The sequence below is a fragment of the Syngnathus scovelli genome, chromosome 2 (assembly GCF_024217435.2).
Source record: "Syngnathus scovelli strain Florida chromosome 2, RoL_Ssco_1.2, whole genome shotgun sequence".
NCBI classification, from domain to species: Eukaryota; Metazoa; Chordata; class Actinopteri; order Syngnathiformes; family Syngnathidae; genus Syngnathus; species Syngnathus scovelli.
Genome location: NC_090848.1, coordinates 26,519,098 through 26,537,520, shown reverse-complemented (window position 1 = coordinate 26,537,520; position 18,423 = coordinate 26,519,098). Strand labels below are relative to the sequence as shown.

The window sequence follows — 18,423 nt, the reverse complement described above, 5'->3', positions numbered from 1 at the left end:
CTTTGCCTTTTGGGTGAGCTCTCTTTTCACCACGACGGACCAGTACAGAGTCCGCATTACAGCCGACGCTGCACCGATCCGCCTGTCGATCTCATGCTCCATCCTGCCCTTGCTTGTGAACAAGACCCCAAGATACTTTAACTCCTCCACTTGGTGCAGGATCTCATCCCCGATCCGGAGAGGGCATTCCACCGTTTTCCGACCAAGGTCCATGGACTCAGATTTGGAGGTGCTGACCCTAATCCCAACCACTCCACGCTCGGCTGCGAACCGCTTCAGTGAAAGCTGGAGATCACGGCTTGAAGACGCCAACAGCACCACGTCGTCTGTAAAAAGTAGAGACGCAATGCTGAGGTCCCCAGACCGGACACCCTAAACGCCTCGGCTGCGCCTAGAAATTCTGTCCATAAAAGTCATGAACAGAACCGGCGACAAAGGGCAGCGTTGGCGGAGTCCAACCCTCACTGGGAACGAATCTGACTTACTGCCGGAAATGCAGACCGAACTCTGGCATCGATGATACTTGCCAAACTCCTTCCACGCCCGGGTTTTTACCTCAGCAACCGCCGAAGCCGCGTTCCGCTTGGCCGGTACCTGTCGGCTGCCTCCGGACTCCCACAGGCCAAAACAGCCCAGTCGGACTCCTTATTTAGCTTGACAGCATCCCTTACCGGATTGCCACCACGACAGTCACCGACCACCGTACGGCCACAGCTTCGGCAGCTGCCTCAACAATGGAGGCACGGAACATGGTCCACTTGGACTCAATGTCCCCCGCTTCCTCCGGGACGTGGGAATAGCTCTGCCGGAGGTGGGAGTTGAAGCTCTTCCTGACAGGGGATTCTGCCAGACGTTCCCAGCAGACCCTCACAGTACGTTTGGGTCTGCCAGGTCGGACCGGCATCTTCCCCCACCATCGCAGCCATCCCACGAACAGGTGGTGATCAGTTGGCAGCTCCGCCCCTCTCTTCACCCGAGTGTCCAAAACATGCGTCCAAAAATCCGATGACACGACTACAAAGTCGATCATCGAACTGCGGCCTAGTGTGTCCTGATGCCAGGTGTACACATTGACACCCTTATGTTTGAACATGGTGTTCATTATTGACAATGTGTGACGCGCACAGATGTCCAACAACAGCACATCACTCGGGTTCAGATAAGGGGGGGCCGTTCCTCCCAATCACGCCCTTCCAGGTCTCACTGTCATTGCCCGCGTGAGCATTGGAGTCACCCAGGAGAACGATGGAGTTCCCTGAAGGAGCGCTCTCCAGCACTTCCTCTAAGGACCCCAAAAAGGGTAGGTACTCTGAGCTGCTGTTCGGTGCATAGGCACAAAACAATATTCAGGACCCGTCCCCCCCACCCGAAGGCGGAGGGAGGCTACCCTCTCGTTCACTGGGGTGAACCCCAATGTGCAGGCGCCCAGCCGGGGGGCAATAAGTAGGCCCACACCTGCTCGATGCCTCTTAGCATGGGCAACTCCAGAGTGGAAGAGAGTCCAGCTGGCAGAGGGCTTGTACCGGAACCTAAACTGTGTGTGGACTATGTCTAGTCGGAACTTTTCTGCTTCGCACACCAGCTCGGGCTCCTTTCCAGCCAGAGAGGTGACATTTCATGTCCCAAGAGCCAGCTTCTGCAGCCAGGGATCGGACCGACAAGGTTCCCGCCCTTGGCCACCGCCGAGCTCACTACGCACCCGACCCCTTTGGCCCCTCCCACAGGGGGTGAGCCCATGGGAAGGGGGACCCACGTTTCCTTTTCGGGCTGTGCCATTGGCGAAGGCCCGGCCACTTAGAGCCCCACATTCAGGCCTGGTAATTTAAAATTAATCATAGAATTTTAAATTCTGAGGCGTCAATGGGAAATACCCCAAGGAGATTTATGAGTTATGAGACTTATAAGACACTCTGTAACCCTACTTCGTCTTCTTCTTAATTTTTCATTTTAAAAATGGGTCTTCAAACCAGTGTTCAAAATGGACATAGAGAAGGCTTGCAATGAATCTACAAAAAATAAATTTTAAAAATAATAAAAATATTAGAATATACTAAAAGCTCAACTGAAACGGTAGGTCTTGAACATGCTCTTAGAAAAAGCCCCACCCTGAGATACATTTACTGGTTGCAAAGTGAAGTAAAGAAAAATATTTTCAGCTTTCCTACCCCTGCTGCTGAATCCATTATGTGCTCCAAATAAGATATTTGTTTCTTGTAGGTGTGGCTGGTGTGGGCTGACAAGATCAATGAGAAGCAGGAGAAGAGCATAAGGCAGCTCGCTCAGGAGGCCCGTCAAGGCAATGCCCATGACGAGAACGTACTTACCTATTACAGGTCAGCTCTCAAGTCTCCCAAAAAACGTTTTCATTAAATAGTGTTCTTATTTTTTCCAATAATCGAAGAGTGTTATGTTTCCAGCTCCCAAAAACTGATCTTGATTTCCCAAACCCGTAGTGTTATAACCGTGAACTACAATAATAATAATCCAGTCACAAGACAGGTTTATGAGTGCAAAAACAGCTGATTACATATGTATTTGTGTATGTGTGCGTGCGCGTGCGTGGGTTGGTGCGTATGTGTATATATATCAGTGACGTGCGGTGAGGTTCATGACTGGGGACGCACTGACGTCACCCCCCCCCCTGTCTGAAAAATTGTCCAGCACCTAACCGTGTCACAAAAAAGGTTGGGGAACGCTTCTCTAGTGTGGCTTATTTATTATTTAATTTGAACTATTTTAATTAAAACACATAAAAACACTCCTCAAAGCACATGGAATCAAAAACTTGTTTTTGATCGTGCGTACCACTCCGTTCCGAAGTCCCGTTGTCCGAATCAAACCTTTTAACTCCGGAGTTGCTCTTCCTTTACTAATGACCTCCTGCTTCCACCGAAAATTCATAATTGAAAATCGTTTGGATATTTAATCCTCCATTGTAAAACGAAATGTAAAAACGGGGTGGGGGGGTGGAACCCGAACGTAAAAAAATGAACGACTGCTCCTCAGTTGCTCACTGTAAATTTGAACTGGAGATCTCTTATTCTACAGGTAGGCGCCTTAAGCATACCGGGATCACTAGCACCCCCTGCCATAAGGCTGGAGAACCATTTTTCGTAGCCTCCTTTCGTAGTCTCTTTTCAAAGCCGTTTTGTTCATCTTAAGAAATACGACGTTACAGACAGATGACAAAACACACTAGATATTCAATACATCAGCTTAACTACGGAAATTAGTTAATATAGCCACAGTGTTAGAACACTTAAACAGCGACAAAGACAGAGAGCAGTTCTATCTAACTGCATAGCCTGTCAACATAGGCAGCCGTGTGATTACGCAATCCTCAAATGAGGCTAGACAGGAAGTTGGCTCCTCCGAGCAAATCGTCTTCGGTTTTAAAACAATTATAAAAATTCAGCGCTTTTGGTTCAAAATGATACAAAATTATTGAGATTAAAAGGAAAATGGCTTTATAATAAAAACAATTTAATTAGTTTTTCCCCTTTTCATGATGGCAGGGGAGGCGTATATATACATATACGTATATATATATATATATATATATATATATATATATATATATATATATATATATATATATATTCTCGCATCTCGCCAACTCGATGAAACAGTGGAAAACCACACTTGAAGCCAATGGCAAGCCACTTGCACACGTGACCATCAAATGTGGTATATACCAAGGAGACGCTCTGTCCCCAATGCTGTTCTGTATAGGACTGAACCCCCTCAGCCAAATAATCAACAAGACGGGCTATGGATACCAACTCAGGAATGGGGCCACCATCAGCCACCTCCTCTACATGGATGACATAAAGCTGTACGCTAAGAACGAGCGGGACATTGACTCCCTGATCCACACTACCAGGATCTACAGCTCTGACATCGGAATGTCATTCGGACTTGAGAAATGTGGCCGCATGGTGACTAAAAGAGGAAAGGTAATCCACACAGAGGGGGTCTCACTCCCAGAAGGAACAATAGCAGACATTGAGGACAGCTACAAATACCTTGGAATTCCACAGGCAAATGGCAACCTTGACGAGGAAACAAGGAAAGCAGCCACAGCCAAATACCTCCATCGAGTAAGGCAAGTCCTAAGAAGTCAGCTCAATGGCAAGAACAAGTCCCTAGCCATTAACAGCTACGCCCTACCAGTAATCAGGTACCCTGCAGGAATCATACGGTGGCCAAAGGAAGATTTACAGACCACAGATATCAAGACACGGAAGCTCCTAACCATGCATGGAGGGTTCCATCCCAAGTCCAGCACCCTGAGACTGTACACTAGCCGTAAAGAAGGAGGCCGAGGACTAGCGAGCGTGAGAGCCACGATCCAAGATGAAACATCCAAGATCCATAAGTACATCAGGGATAAGGCCCCAACGGATGACGTGCTCAGTGAATGTCTCAGACAATGGGCATCAAAGGAAGATGAGGTGCTGGAGGGACCATCATGGGAGGACAAGCCCCTACATGGGATGTACCACCGAAACATAGCTGAAGTAGCTGATATCCAGAAATCCTACCAATGGCTAGAAAGAGCTGGTCTGAAGGACAGCACAGAGGCACTGATCCTGGCTGCACAAGAACAGGCCTTGAGCACCAGAGCAATAGAGGCCCAAATCTACCACACCAGACAAGACCCCAGGTGTAGATTGTGCAAAGAAGGTCCTGAGACAATCCAGCACATAACTGCAGGGTGTAAGATTCTGGCAGGTAAAGCATACATGGAGCGCCATAACCAAGTAGCTGGAATAGTGTACAGGAACATCTGTGCAGAGTATGGACTGGAAGTCCCAAGATCCAAGTGGGAAACACCTCCAAAGGTGGTAGAGAATGACCAAGCCAAGATCCTCTGGGACTTCCAGATCCAGACAGACAGAATGGTAATGGCGAACCAACCGGACATTGTGGTGGTGGACAAAGAGCAGAGGAAAGCCGTTGTGGTTGACATAGCCATCCCAAATGATGGTAACATTAGGAAAAAGGAACATGAGAAACTTGAGAAATATCAAGGGCTCAGAGAAGAGCTGGAGAAGACCTGGAAAGTTAAGACTTCAGTGGTACCTGTGGTCATTGGAGCACTAGGGGCAGTAACCCCCAAACTGGAGGAGTGGCTGAAACAGATCCCAGGAAAAACATCTGACATCTCAGTCCAGAAAAGTGCAGTACTAGGAACAGCAAAGATACTGCGTAGAACCCTCAAGCTCCCAGGCCTCTGGTAGAGGACCCGAGCTTGAAGGGAAAAAGAGACCACCCACGGGGGGTGAGGCAAAAGGTTTTTTTTTTTTTATATATATATATATATATATATTTTTTTTTTTTCTGTAATGCAATTAAAAAACAAAAATGTCATACATTCAGGATTCATTGCTAATCAACTGAAATATTGCAAGCCTTTTATTATTTTAATATTGCTTGTTATGCCATACTGCTTAAGAAAACTCAAATGTCCTATCAAAATATTACAATGTCGTGAAAAAGTATATTAGTAGGGTATTCGACTAATCACTTGAATCGTCTAATTAACTCGAAACACCTGCAAGGGTTTCCTGAGCCTTGAAAAACACTCAGCTTGGTTCAGTAAACTAAATCACAAGTATGGGGAAGACTGCTGATCTGACTGCTGTCCAGAGGACCATCAATGACACCCTTCATCAGGAGGGTAAGACACAAAAAGAAATTTCTCAAAGAGCAAGCTGTTCACTGTGCAGTTTCAAAGCACATCCACAAAAAGTCTGTTGGAAGGGGGAAATGTGGCAGGAAACGCTGTAGAACCAAGAGAGATGACCGCAGCCTTAACAGCATTGTGAAGAAGAGTCGCTTCCAGAATTTGGGGGAGCTTCAAACACAGTGGACTGAAGCTGGAGTCCAGGTATCAAAAGCCACTGTTCACAGACGTGTCTGGGAAATGGGCTACAATAGCCGTATTCCCATGGTCAAGCCACTTCTGAACTCAAGACAACAGAAGAAGCGTCTGACTTGGGCTATGGAAAAGAAGCACTGGACAGTTGCAGAGTGGTCCAAAGTCCTCTTTTCAGACGAAAGCAAGTTTTGTATTTCATTTGGCGCCAGAATCTGAAGAAAGGCTGGAGAGGAGCAAAATACAAGTTGCTTTAAATCCAGTGAGAAGTTCCCACAGTCAGCGATCGTTTGGGTAGCCATGTCAACTGCTGGTGTTGGTCCACTGTGTTTCCAGTCCAGAGTAAATGTAGCTGTGTACCAAGAGATTTTAGAGCACTACATGCTTCCGTCTGCTAAAAAGCTCTATGGAGATGATGATTTTATTTTCCTGCATGATCCGGCACCTGCCCACAGTGCCAAAACCACCAGTAAATGGTGTACTGACCATGGTATTACTGTCCTCGATTGGCCTGCCAATTCCCCTGACTGAACCCCATAGAGAATTTGTGGGGTATTGTGAAGAAGAAGCTGAAAGACACCAGACCCAACAATGCAAATGAGCTAAAGGCCGCTATTGAAGCATCCTAAGCACCCATAACACCTCAGCAATGCCACAGGCTGATTGCCTCCATGCCACGCCGCATTTATTTATTTGTTTATTTTGAACATTTAAAGAAATACAAGAAAAGAAAGTAAAAAATACTGAAAATAATAACTCCATAGTACAATAGAAAAGAAAGAAAAGAAAAAAAAGACATTGTGTTATAAATTTTCACTTTATCATAAAATCTTATTTGTTCAAAAGGGAGTAGAAGAAGCCTAGGCTTATCTAACTCTACCCCTTGTAACCACATGTTTGCTTGATTCCGTCAAGATTTGTCCATTTTCAGATATGATATATATATATATATATGTATGTACATATAGTACATACATACACATATACACATATACACGTACATATACATACATATATATATATATATATATATATATATATATATATATATATATATATATATATATATATATATATATATATATATATATATATACATGCATGTACACATACATACATACACACATATATACACATACATACATACATACATACTACACACATATATACATATACACACACATATACACACACATACATACATACATATATATATATATATATTATACATACACACACTTACACATACATACACCTCCTTTAGATAAATACAAAAGCAGTTTAAACACCTCACAGCATGTTACGGTATCCCATCAGTATTTTGCCTTTATAAATTTTTTTAAACTGAGGTAAAGTACTACAATTCTTTAGTTCGTCACTGCTGGTGTTCCATAATTCCACACCTTTAGCTGTTATACAATGCAACTTTAAAGTTGTTCTCACCAAATCTCTTTTAAACATAAGTGTTCCTCTTAAATAATAGGTACTTTCCCTCCACTCAAACAACCTCTGGATACTGTTTGGTAATTGATTATTTTTTATCTTGTACATGAGTTGGATGGTTTTAAAATCGACTAGATCATTGTATTTCAGTGCATTCAGTTTTACAAAAAGAGTGTTAGATCGTTCTCTGTAATCAACATTATTTACCAGTCATATTGCTTTTTTTGTAGAATGTAGATTGGATCTGTGTTTGTTTTGTATGTGTTGCCCCACACCTCCACACAGTACATAATGTATGGGAGTATGAAGGAGCAGTACAAGGAATATAATGATGTTTGGTTTATAAGATCTTTTACTTTATACAATACTGCCAGTGATTTTGAGATCTTTGATTTGATATACATTATATGTGGTTTCCAACTTAAATTTTTACCTATTAGCACTCCAAGAAATTTTACTTCATTCATTCTTTCTATTTCTATATTATTTATTGTAAGAATTTTGTCTGTGTTTGTCGGACGGTTTCCAAATATAATATACCTTGTTTTGCTTAAATCCAATGTAAGTTTATTTGTGTCAAACCAACTCTGTAATTTTTCCATTTCAATACCCACAGTATCCAGTAGTTGGTCCAGGTCATCCCCACTACAGAGCAGATTCGTGTCATCTGCAAAAACTACGGCCTTGAGTAACCAACCTGGAGACCTTGCACATATCAGTAACATACAAAATAAATAACAATCGGCCTAATATTGAGCCCTGAGGAACCCCACACTTTACCTGCTTTAGTTTTGATTTGAAGTCCATTAATTGCACATATAATAACATATAATTCCTGTTTGATAAATAACTGTTTAACCAAGTAAGTGGCATACCTTGTATGCCATATCTCTCAAGTTTTGTTAACAGTATTTCATAATTTACAGTATCAAAAGCTTTCTTAAGATCCAAGAAGACACCTACAGCATATCGTTTATTTTCAATAGCTGTTGTTATTTCAGCTACGAAATCTAACAAAGCCATTGTGGTGGTTCTATTTTTCCGAAATCCATACTGTGGGTCACACAGAATATTTTGTTTTGTGATGAAATCATCAAGCCTTTTATAAAATATTTTTTCTAGTATTTTGGAGAATTGTGGGAGTAAAGATATTGGCCTGTAATTTGAGAATATGTGTTTGTCCCCAGCTTTATATATCGGAATAATTTTAGCTGTTTTCATTTCACTCGGAAAAACACCATTTGTCAGGGATTGGTTGCAAATATGTGTTAGGGGTTTCACCACACTTTCAATAATATTTTTAACAAGTGACATATCTATCCCATTACAATCAGTTGACTTTTTACCTTTAAATCCTCTAACAATTTCTATTATTTCCGTCTCATCCGTTCCCCTTAGAACCATACTTTTGGCTATGGGTACATCCTTAATTAGGTCACTTGTACTCCCTTTTTTTGGTACTTCTTCCGCCAAAGTAGGCCCAATACCAACATAGTAATCATTAAACTCCTCTGCAATCATTGCAAGTTCATTTATAGTTATATTGTTACTGTTTACAAAGTAAGGAGGATATCCTGGCTTTCCAGTTCTGTTTTTAATAATTTCATTTAACACTTTCCATGTTATTATTGTGTTACTCTTGTTTTCCTCCTGTTTCTTGCTATAGTAGTTCCTTTTACTGTTTCTCATTATTTTGATCAATTTGTTTTTATAGGTCTTATATTTTAATTCAGCTTCTTTTGTTGTTATCTTTAGGAAATCTTTGTATAACAGGTTTTTTTTCTTGCAAGCGTTTAAGATTCCCTTTGTCAGCCATGGTTTTTCCACTGAATTGTGTTTGACTGCTTTCCTTACAAGAGGACAGTTTTTATCATAAAGTTCAGATATAATGGCCATGAATATGTTGTAGGCTTCATTTACATCACCCACATATACTTTTTTCCAGTCTTGTTTTAGAAGATCATTTTTGAATGAAGGGCGGCTCGGTGTCGCACTGGGTAGCACGTCCGCCTCACAGTTAGGAGGGTGCGGGTTCGATTCCACCTCCGGCCCTCCCTGTGTGGAGTTTGCATGTTCTCCCCGGGCCCGCGTGGGTTTTCTCCGGGCACTCCGGTTTCCTCCCACATTCCAAAAACATGCTTGGTAGGCCGATTGAAGACTCCAAAATTGTCCCTAGGTGTGAGTGTGAGTGAGATTGGTTGTCTGTCTCTGTGTGCCCTGCGATTGGCTGGCAACCAGTTCAGGGTGTCCCCCGCCTACTGCCCGATGACGGCTGGGATAGGCTCCAGCACGCCCGTGACCCCCGTGGGGACTAAGCGGTTCAGAAAATGGATGGATGGATGGATTTTTGAATGAGTTAATTGAATTACCAGAGTTCATTCTACACATTTTAAAAGCTATAGCATCCTTTTTTTTCTTTGTACAGTTCTGGATCACCGCAAACACTGGCAGGTGGTCGCTTGAATCATTTATTATCAGTCCAGTTTTTACTTTCTTTTCAATCACATTTGTAAATATATTATCAATTATAGTGGCACTGTGAGATGTGATTCTAGTCGGACGAGTTATTGCAAGGTAAAGACTCATACTGTACATTAAGTTAATGAACTCTGTTATTGGAGTCAGCTGAAGTGGGTTCAGTAGATCTATATTATAATCACCACAGACATAGACCATTTTCGTATTGATTTTTATAGTTTTTGTCTATGAATAGAGCAACCCCTCCGCATCTTTTTACCATCCTATTTAATGTATAACTCTCATACCCCTCTATGTCAATCTTTTCAGACTGATCTTCCTTTAACCAGGTTTCAGATATTGCAATAACAGTAAACAGATTATTCATATCTTTTAAACATTGTTTGATCTTAGAGATGTTTGCTTTCAAGCTCCTACTATTAAAATGTATAATTGACATTGCCCTATTTGTTGCTACATTCTCGCTAAATTGCTCTACAGTGTAGTATTTACAGTTCGTTTGATTGTAGTTGATAAAGAAGTTATTCACAGGATCAATATTGTTCTCTATGTCAAATCCCTTATGATCAGTGTAATCAAATGTTTTCAAATCAAGTTCTTCATTTTCAGCTTGTTTGTTAAACAGACCAGTTGGAAAGGAAAGGCATTTGTCAGTACTGTTCATGATAGGTTGATGATTTCACCAGGTTTTTTACCTTCCATGATCTAAAAGTATCACAACTTGAGGTTCTACATAATGATCTACAGGTTACTGATCTCCTTCATACCGCTTAAGTTGCTCTATGGCACTAATGCAGAAACCATGAGAACTCTCTGCTGCTCCAACAGGTTTGATGAATACCTTACAACCTGCAGTCCAAGTGGACTGTATTTTACCGTTTTTCTTAAGAGCTCTTGCTTTTTTAGCCTTTTCACCTTTTCTTGGTGAGGTGTTCATTCATGTATACGTTCGTGCCTTTTAGTTTCCTACCTTGTTTGAGTAGATTTATCTTACTTTTCCTATTTGTAAAACGGACAATTATAGGTGGTATCTTGCTATCTAGACTCCTCGTTGGCAGAGTGTGGCATGCCTCAATATTGATAGTGTCAATGACGAAGTCTTTGCTGTGGAGGAAAGATTTTACTTGCTCGTCGGTTGTCTCCTCATGTTCAGGATAGTCCTCTGAAGCAAGGCCTTTCACAGCCTGCTGGTAGCTTCATGGTTTAATCTTTAAACCTGTGATGATGACATCGCTCATTCTGGAATACTGCTCCAAGTTGTCTAATCTATTTTCCAGGCTGACAATTTTCTTATTTTGTTCAGTATTTAATTGTTTGAGCTGCTTCACCTCTCCCATCAGCTCTGTAATAATGACCTGTTGCTTCATTATGGTTTCAAGAGTTGAAGACATCACTTCCATTGATAGCTTCAGCTCCTCCATGTCCTTCTGGAGCAATTTCATGGCCATCCTGACTATCAATCTATACCTGATGGTAGCTATCCTCCTGGGGCTGGAGATGCTATCCCACTCAACCCGGTGTTAGATGACCTCCTAAGGCGGCTGGTGGTGCCAACTCACTGGGGCTAGTGGTGGCTATCCTCCTGAGCCTGGTGATGGTAGTCTGCTGAGCCTGGTGGTGGCTGTCCTCTTGGGGTTGGTGGTACTCGCTTACTGAGCCTGATGTTAGCTCTCTTCCAGGGGCTGGTTGTGCTAGCACACTGGGCCAGATGGTAGCTCTCCTCCTAGGACTGATGGTGTTAGCCTCCTGAAGGTCCGGTGTAGACCGCTTGTTACTGGCACGCAGTCCGCCGACGGCCACAGGTCCAGCGTTGCTGGGACGAAGTGCGGCACCGACCGTGGGTCCAGCGTCGTTGGCTCGAGGTCCGGCAACGGCAGCGAATCTGGCGACGTTGGAGTGGGACACTAATGCGACCGCGAGTCCAATTGCGCCGGGAGGATTCCCAGTGGCGGCCGCGGATCTGGCGTCGCGCTACGATCCATCAGCTTCAGTTACTTTCACATCAGCTCGGCTCTGAGAAATCCGTGCAGCAACTTCAAATGAACTTCTTATTTGAGAGGAAATAAAAGTCCAAGAAAAGGAGATAAGTAAACACGTTTTTAAACGACTTTCTCTTACGCAAACTCAAGGTGTAAACCGGGAATCAAACTGGAACCGGTTGTTGCACCATCAAATGAGCCAATGGAAGATTGAGGTCAAATTGATGCATTGATGCAGTAATCCGTGCAAAAGGATTCCCAACCAAGTACTGAGTGCATCAATGGACATTTTCAAATGTTTGATTTTGTTTTGCTGTTGGAAATCCTTATTCTTTTACTTGGTCTGAGGAAATATTGTAATATTTTAAGATAGGATATTTTAGTTTTCTTAAGCTGTAAGCCATAATCAGCAATATAAACTTTTAAACATTTTTGTATGTTAATTGCATTACAGAAAATAAAGAACTTTATCAGAATATTCAAATTTTCTGAGACAGCCCTGTACATACCGTAATTTTCGGATTAAAAGTCGCTCCGGAATATAGGTCGCATTAGCCATAAAATGCACAATAACGTGAAAAAAAAACATTTATAAGTCGCTCCGGAGTACAAGTCGCATTTTGGGGGAAATTTATTCGACAAAATCCAACACCAAGAACAGACATGAACAAGCAACAACAGGCTAAATGATAGGTATGCTAACGTGACACAAACATAAACGAAGAGCTGAGAACGGGCCTGACGTAACATTCAGAGTTATTCAAATAACTATTACATAAATAACACATTTATAAAACCACCTGTGTAACTCCAATTCATTAAATTCATCAATCGTCCTTTATGGAAACGATGCCGCATGGGACATTTGTATTAAAAAAAAAGCTGGTGTTAAAAATCACAATATTATCAGTGCTGACGTCTAAATAGTCTAAATATTCCACAGACCCATATAACGATATATAAAGTATATATCAAATAACTATCATATAAACAACAATATTATCAAACCATCTGTGTAACTCCAAATCATTAAATCCATCGATCAAATTCCTCGTCCTTTGTCAACAACGCCGCGCGTGCGCCCTGACGTCAGCCTCGTCGTTATTCCACAGATCTAGTATATAACTATATTATAGTGTTAACAAAGTACAAGGAAAGACGTGGGTTTGGTTAAACGTCTCTTTATTTAACAAAACAAGAGTTCAACGAGCCAACGAATACTGAACTGTAACGATAAAAACATATACAATTTGCTATATGAAATAAATATATATCAAATAACTATAACATAAATAGTTCACCACCACACGGCCCCAAGCACCGGCGTCAACTTCCAGGTGTGTGGCGGCGTGGACTTCCATCTCCGGAGGTGGCACTTCCAGCCACAGAGGTGGAAGAGAACTCCATAGAATAGGACCGGGCGTGCGTAAAAGCCATGTCCGAGCCCCATCCACCGTCCCCGGACAGCCACCCGGCCGAGCGCCGGCCCACGACTTCCATCCACGGAGGTGAAAGAGAGCTCCGTAGAGTAGAACCGGGCGTGCGTAAAAGCCATGTCCGAACCCCATCTACCGTCCCTGGACAGCCACCCGGCCGAGCGCCTGCTCACGACTTCAATCCACGGAGGTGAAAGAAAGCTCCGTAGAGTAGGACCGGGCGTGCGTAGAAGCCATAATAGTTTTTCAAACATTCTGTGTCACTCCAAATCATTAAATCCCTCCAGCTCTTCGTCCTCCGTGTCACTTACAAACAAAGCCGCTAATGATGCCGGTAGTACATGGGGGCCTTCGTCATCCCGTGATCGAACCTTTGTCCTTTATGTAAACAACCGCCGCGCCGCTGACGTCACTTGAAATTCAAATTACAGTAATCCCTTGCTAAATCGGGGTTCGTTTATTGCAGTTTAACTTTTTTCTTTTTTTTTTTTAATTTTGAAAATTTGTGAAAAAATGCACATGTAAGTCGCTCCTCAGTATAAGTCGCCCCCCCACCCAAACTATGAAAAAAAATGCGACTTATAGTCCGAAAATTATGGTATATAGTATATACCGTATTTGCCGGTGTACAGGTCGACTCGGTGTATAAGTCGACCCCCTAAAATTCGACGGAAATTTACGATTTTATGATATATCCTTTGTATAAGTCGAGCTCAATTGTTCCATTATATTAAACTTCAAAATTCAATATGCGAAATTTATTGACGAAATGTGTTCAAATTCCGGGAGGCCGTGCGCATGCGGCTGTTTATAAGCACCGCGGAGGAGATCGCGGCCGGCGAGCTCGCGCACGCCGCCCGGCACCAACGGGAGGCCGGAAATAGCTCCAAGCCGAGCGGATCAGCACTTTATAAGCACCGCGGAGTAGATCGCGGCGCCTCATTCGACTTCCAGCGGCCGGCGAGCTCGCGCACGCCGCCCGGCACCAACGGGAGGCCGGAAATAGCTCCAAGCCGAGCGGATCGGCACTTTATAAGCACCGCGGAGGAGATCGCGGCGCCTCATTGGACTTCCAGCGGCCGGCGAGCTCACGCACCCGCCCGGCACATCCGGGAGGCCGTGCGCACGCGCCAAGTGGCCGAAAATAGCCCCCGCCGAGCGGATCGGCTGTTTATAAGCACCGCGGAGGAGATCGCGGCGCCTCATTGGACTTCCAGCGGCCGGCGAGCTCGCGCACCCGCCCGGCACATCCGGGAGGCCGTGCGCACGCGCCAAATGGCCGAAAATAGCCCCCGCCGAGCGGATCGGCTGTTTATAAGCACCGCGGAGGAGATCGCGGCGCCTCATTGGACTTCCAGCGGCCGGCGAGCTCGCGCACCCGCCCGGCACATCCGGGAGGCCGTGCGCACGCGCCAAGTGGCCGAAAATAGCCCCCGCCGAGCGGATCGGCTGTTTATAAGCACCGCGGAGGTGGTCGCGGCGCCTCATTCGACTTCCAGCGGGCCGCGCACTCGCGCACGCCGCCCGGTTCAAAATTTCTAAGTGCAACGCACAATGAGATGCATGAGAAACGGCCTTGGTTACCATCACATTTGAAGCGATGAATACGAAGTTAAATTTTATGACTCGGTGTATAAGTCGAGGTCGATTTTTTTCGGTCGATTTTGGATCGAAAAAGGTCGACCAATACACCGGCAAATACGGTCCTTATATATATATCACACTTTCTCGCTCTCTCTGTCTCTCTCTCTATCTCTCTCTCTCATATATATGTCACCAAGAAGAGAAGATTTGAAATGCACATTTCTATTGGTTAAGTGGGCTTCATAAATGAAAGGTCAGGTGTATTATTAAAAAATGCAATACAAAAACAGTTAAATCAAATATAAAGCTGACTCAACACAGTGGTACCGCTACTTAAGAACTCAATTGGTTTCGCAATCAGGTTTGTAAGTATAAATGTTTGTAAGTAGAACAGTTTTTCCCATAGGAATCAATGTAAAAGCAAATATGTGCCAGATGATCCCAAAAGTCACACCTTTTGCCCTATTACTCTGTGGAGAACACACAGAAAATCAAAACCACAGTTTTATTTTTCGCTTTTTATAGCTTTTATAACAAATATAAATGTCACTTTATTCTTGACAATAAAAATACCCCCGAGAAGAGAGAAAAAATCAGGCTAATAAATGATTGTATGCTTCTATGTACTCCTTGCAATGTGCTCACATACACGTCATTACGCTTTGGTGCAATTCATGAGTTTTCTGACTGTGAGCGGCCATTGAACTCACCTCGTACAGAACGCAAATGAGGACTTACAAACCCAAAAGTGTGTTCTTCATGTTTTTGTTGAAAACAAGCAGGTACTGTCTGCCGCACGACAACTGCTTTAGCCTTTCACTCAATGTACCGTATTTTCCGGACTATAAGTCGCTCCGGAGTATAAGTCGCACCAGCCATAAAATGCCCCAAAAAGTGAAAAAAAACATATATAAGTCGCTCCGGAGTATAAGTCGCATTTTGGGGGCAATTTATTCGACAAAATCCCACACCAAAAACAGTCATGAACGAGCAACAACAGGCTAAACGATAGCAACAACAGGCTAAACGATAGGTATGCTAACGTGACAAACACAAACAAAGAGCTGAGAACGGGCCTGACGTAACATATAGAGTGATTAAGGACAACTATTACATGAATAACATGTTTATAAAACCATCAGTGTCACTCCAATTCATTAAATAGCAACAACAGGCTAAACGATAGGTATGCTAACGTGACAAACTCAAACAAAGAGCTGAGAACGGGCCTGACGTAACATATAGAGTGATTAAGGACAACTATTACATGAATAACATGTTTATAAAACCATCGGTGTCACTCCAATTCATTAAATAGCAACAACAGGCTAAACGATAGGTATGCTAACGTGACAAACACAAACAAAGAGCTGAGAACGGGCCTGACGTAACATATAGAGTGATTAAGGACAACTATTACATGAATAACATGTTTATAAAACCATCGGTGTCACTCCAATTCATTAAATCCATCGATCGTTCTTTGTCAACAATGGGTGCACACGGCTGAGGGCGCTTGCGCTTCAAAATATTCCACAGGCTCATATAACGATAGATAAACTATATTTTAAATAACTATAATACAAGCCAATAATATTATCAAACCATCCGTGCACTTTAATTCCATTAAATCCATCGATCAAATTCCTCGTCCTTTGTCAACATCGTCGCGCGTGCGCCCTGACGTCGCCTCGTCTTTATTCCACAGATCTACTATATAACTATATTGTAGCGTTAACAAAGTACAAGGATAGACGTAGGTTTGGTAAACGGCTCTTTATTAAACAAAACAAACTTCCAAGCGTGTGGCGGCGTGGACTTCCAGACAGACCGGGCGTGCGTAATGGCCATGTCCGAGCCCCGCGCACCGTTCGCGGACAGCCACTCGGCCGAGCGTCGGCCCCCGACTCAGTAGAGACCGGGCGTGCGTAAAAGCCATAATAGTTTTTCAAACCTTCTATGTCACTCCAAATCCTTAATTCCTTCAAACTCTTTGTCCTCCGTGTCACTTAGAAATGATCACCGTTAATGATGCCGGTAGTCCTTGTGTGGGCACGTTTGTATGTAAACAACCGGCGCGCCGCGCTACTGACGTCACTTGAAATAGTAATCCATTGGTACATCACGGTTCTCCAAACTTTCTTTCTGCTGCTCGATTACTGTTTTCAGCTGCATATTTTACAACTTGAAGTTTGTAACCTGCAAAATATGAGTTTCTTTTTGGTGCCATTTTTCTTAAGCCCACCCAGTTGATGAGTCACGGCCAACGGTAAAATTTAGAGCGCCCTCATCCAGTTTCGTCTGAAAATATATATTTTTTTGGTTGTTTTATCAAAGTCAAAGTCTGCTTTATCGTCGATATATTTTTTTATATACTAAGACACACAAAGAGATTGAAATTACATTTCCACTATCCCTCGGTGAGATAGTACACATATGCATACAAGCAACACAAAAAAAACCAAGAAGGCACTAACAATGAATAAATAAGAGTATTGAATAAATGATAAATAAACAAATAATAATAAATAATAATAATAAATATAAGAGGAGCAAAAATGGAGCAAGTGTACATACAGCAGACAGTGGACTTGGATATGGTGCTTTAAAGTGTTAATTGCTTTATTTGATGTTTTCTCTATTTTTTATGTTTTGAATATGTTCAAGATAAAGAAATAAAAGCATGTGAAGTGATCAACTATACTAAAAATAACATGGGAAGTGGTCAACTATACTTGTAAGTGATGTCTTAATGATCAAGTAAAAATTTGTGAAAAAAAAACATATAAGTCGCTCCTGAGTATAAGTCGCCCCCCCACCCAAACTATGAAAAAAACGCGACTTATAGTCCGGAAATTACGGTATATGCGCTCCTGCATATACAGTGGGGGAAATAAGTATTTGACCCCTTGCTGATTTTGCAGGTTTGCCCACTTGCAAAAAATGCAACGATCTATAATTTTAATCATATGTACATTCTAACTGTGATAGACGGAATCCCAAAGAAAATTCCAGAAAATCACATCATATGAATTTATAAAAATTTATAACCGTCTGATGAGGAAAAACAAGTATTTGAACCCCTGGACAAACAGCATGTTAATATTTTGTAGAAAAGCCATTATTGGCCAGCACAGATGTCAAACGGTTTTTATAGTTGGTGACAAGCTTTGTGCACATTTCGGCAGGGATGTTGGCCCACTCCTCCCTGCAGACAGCCTCCAAATCATTCAGGTTCCGAGGTTGTCACCTGGCAACTCGAATTTTAAGCTCCCTCCAAAGATTTTCAATTGGATTCAGGTCTGGAGACTGGCTAGGCCACTCCAGAACCTTGATGTGCTTCTTCTTTAGCCACTCTTTTCGAGTTGCCAGGCGACAACCTCGGAACCTGAATGATTTGGAGGCTGTCTGCAGGGAGGAGTGGGCCAACATCCCTGCCGAAATGTGCACAAAGCTTGTCACCAACTATAAAAACCGTTTGACATCTGTGCTGGCCAATAATGGCTTTTCTACAAAATATTAACATGCTGTTTGTCCAGGGGTTCAAATACTTGTTTTTCCTCATCAGACGGTTATCAATTTTTATAAATTCATATGATGTGAATTTCTGGAATTTTTGGGG

General features: G+C 42.8%; 1 protein-coding gene across 1 annotated transcript in view; it reads left to right on the top strand.

Annotated features, from left to right (window-relative positions):
* Positions 1-18,423, top strand: part of itpr3 (inositol 1,4,5-trisphosphate receptor, type 3) — a 459,677-nt gene that overhangs the window by 167,697 nt on the left and 273,557 nt on the right. Inside the window, exon 19 of the mRNA XM_049754123.2 lies at positions 2,218-2,333. Coding sequence (XP_049610080.1) covers positions 2,218-2,333 — 116 coding nt within the window. The remainder of the gene's footprint in view (positions 1-2,217; positions 2,334-18,423) is intronic.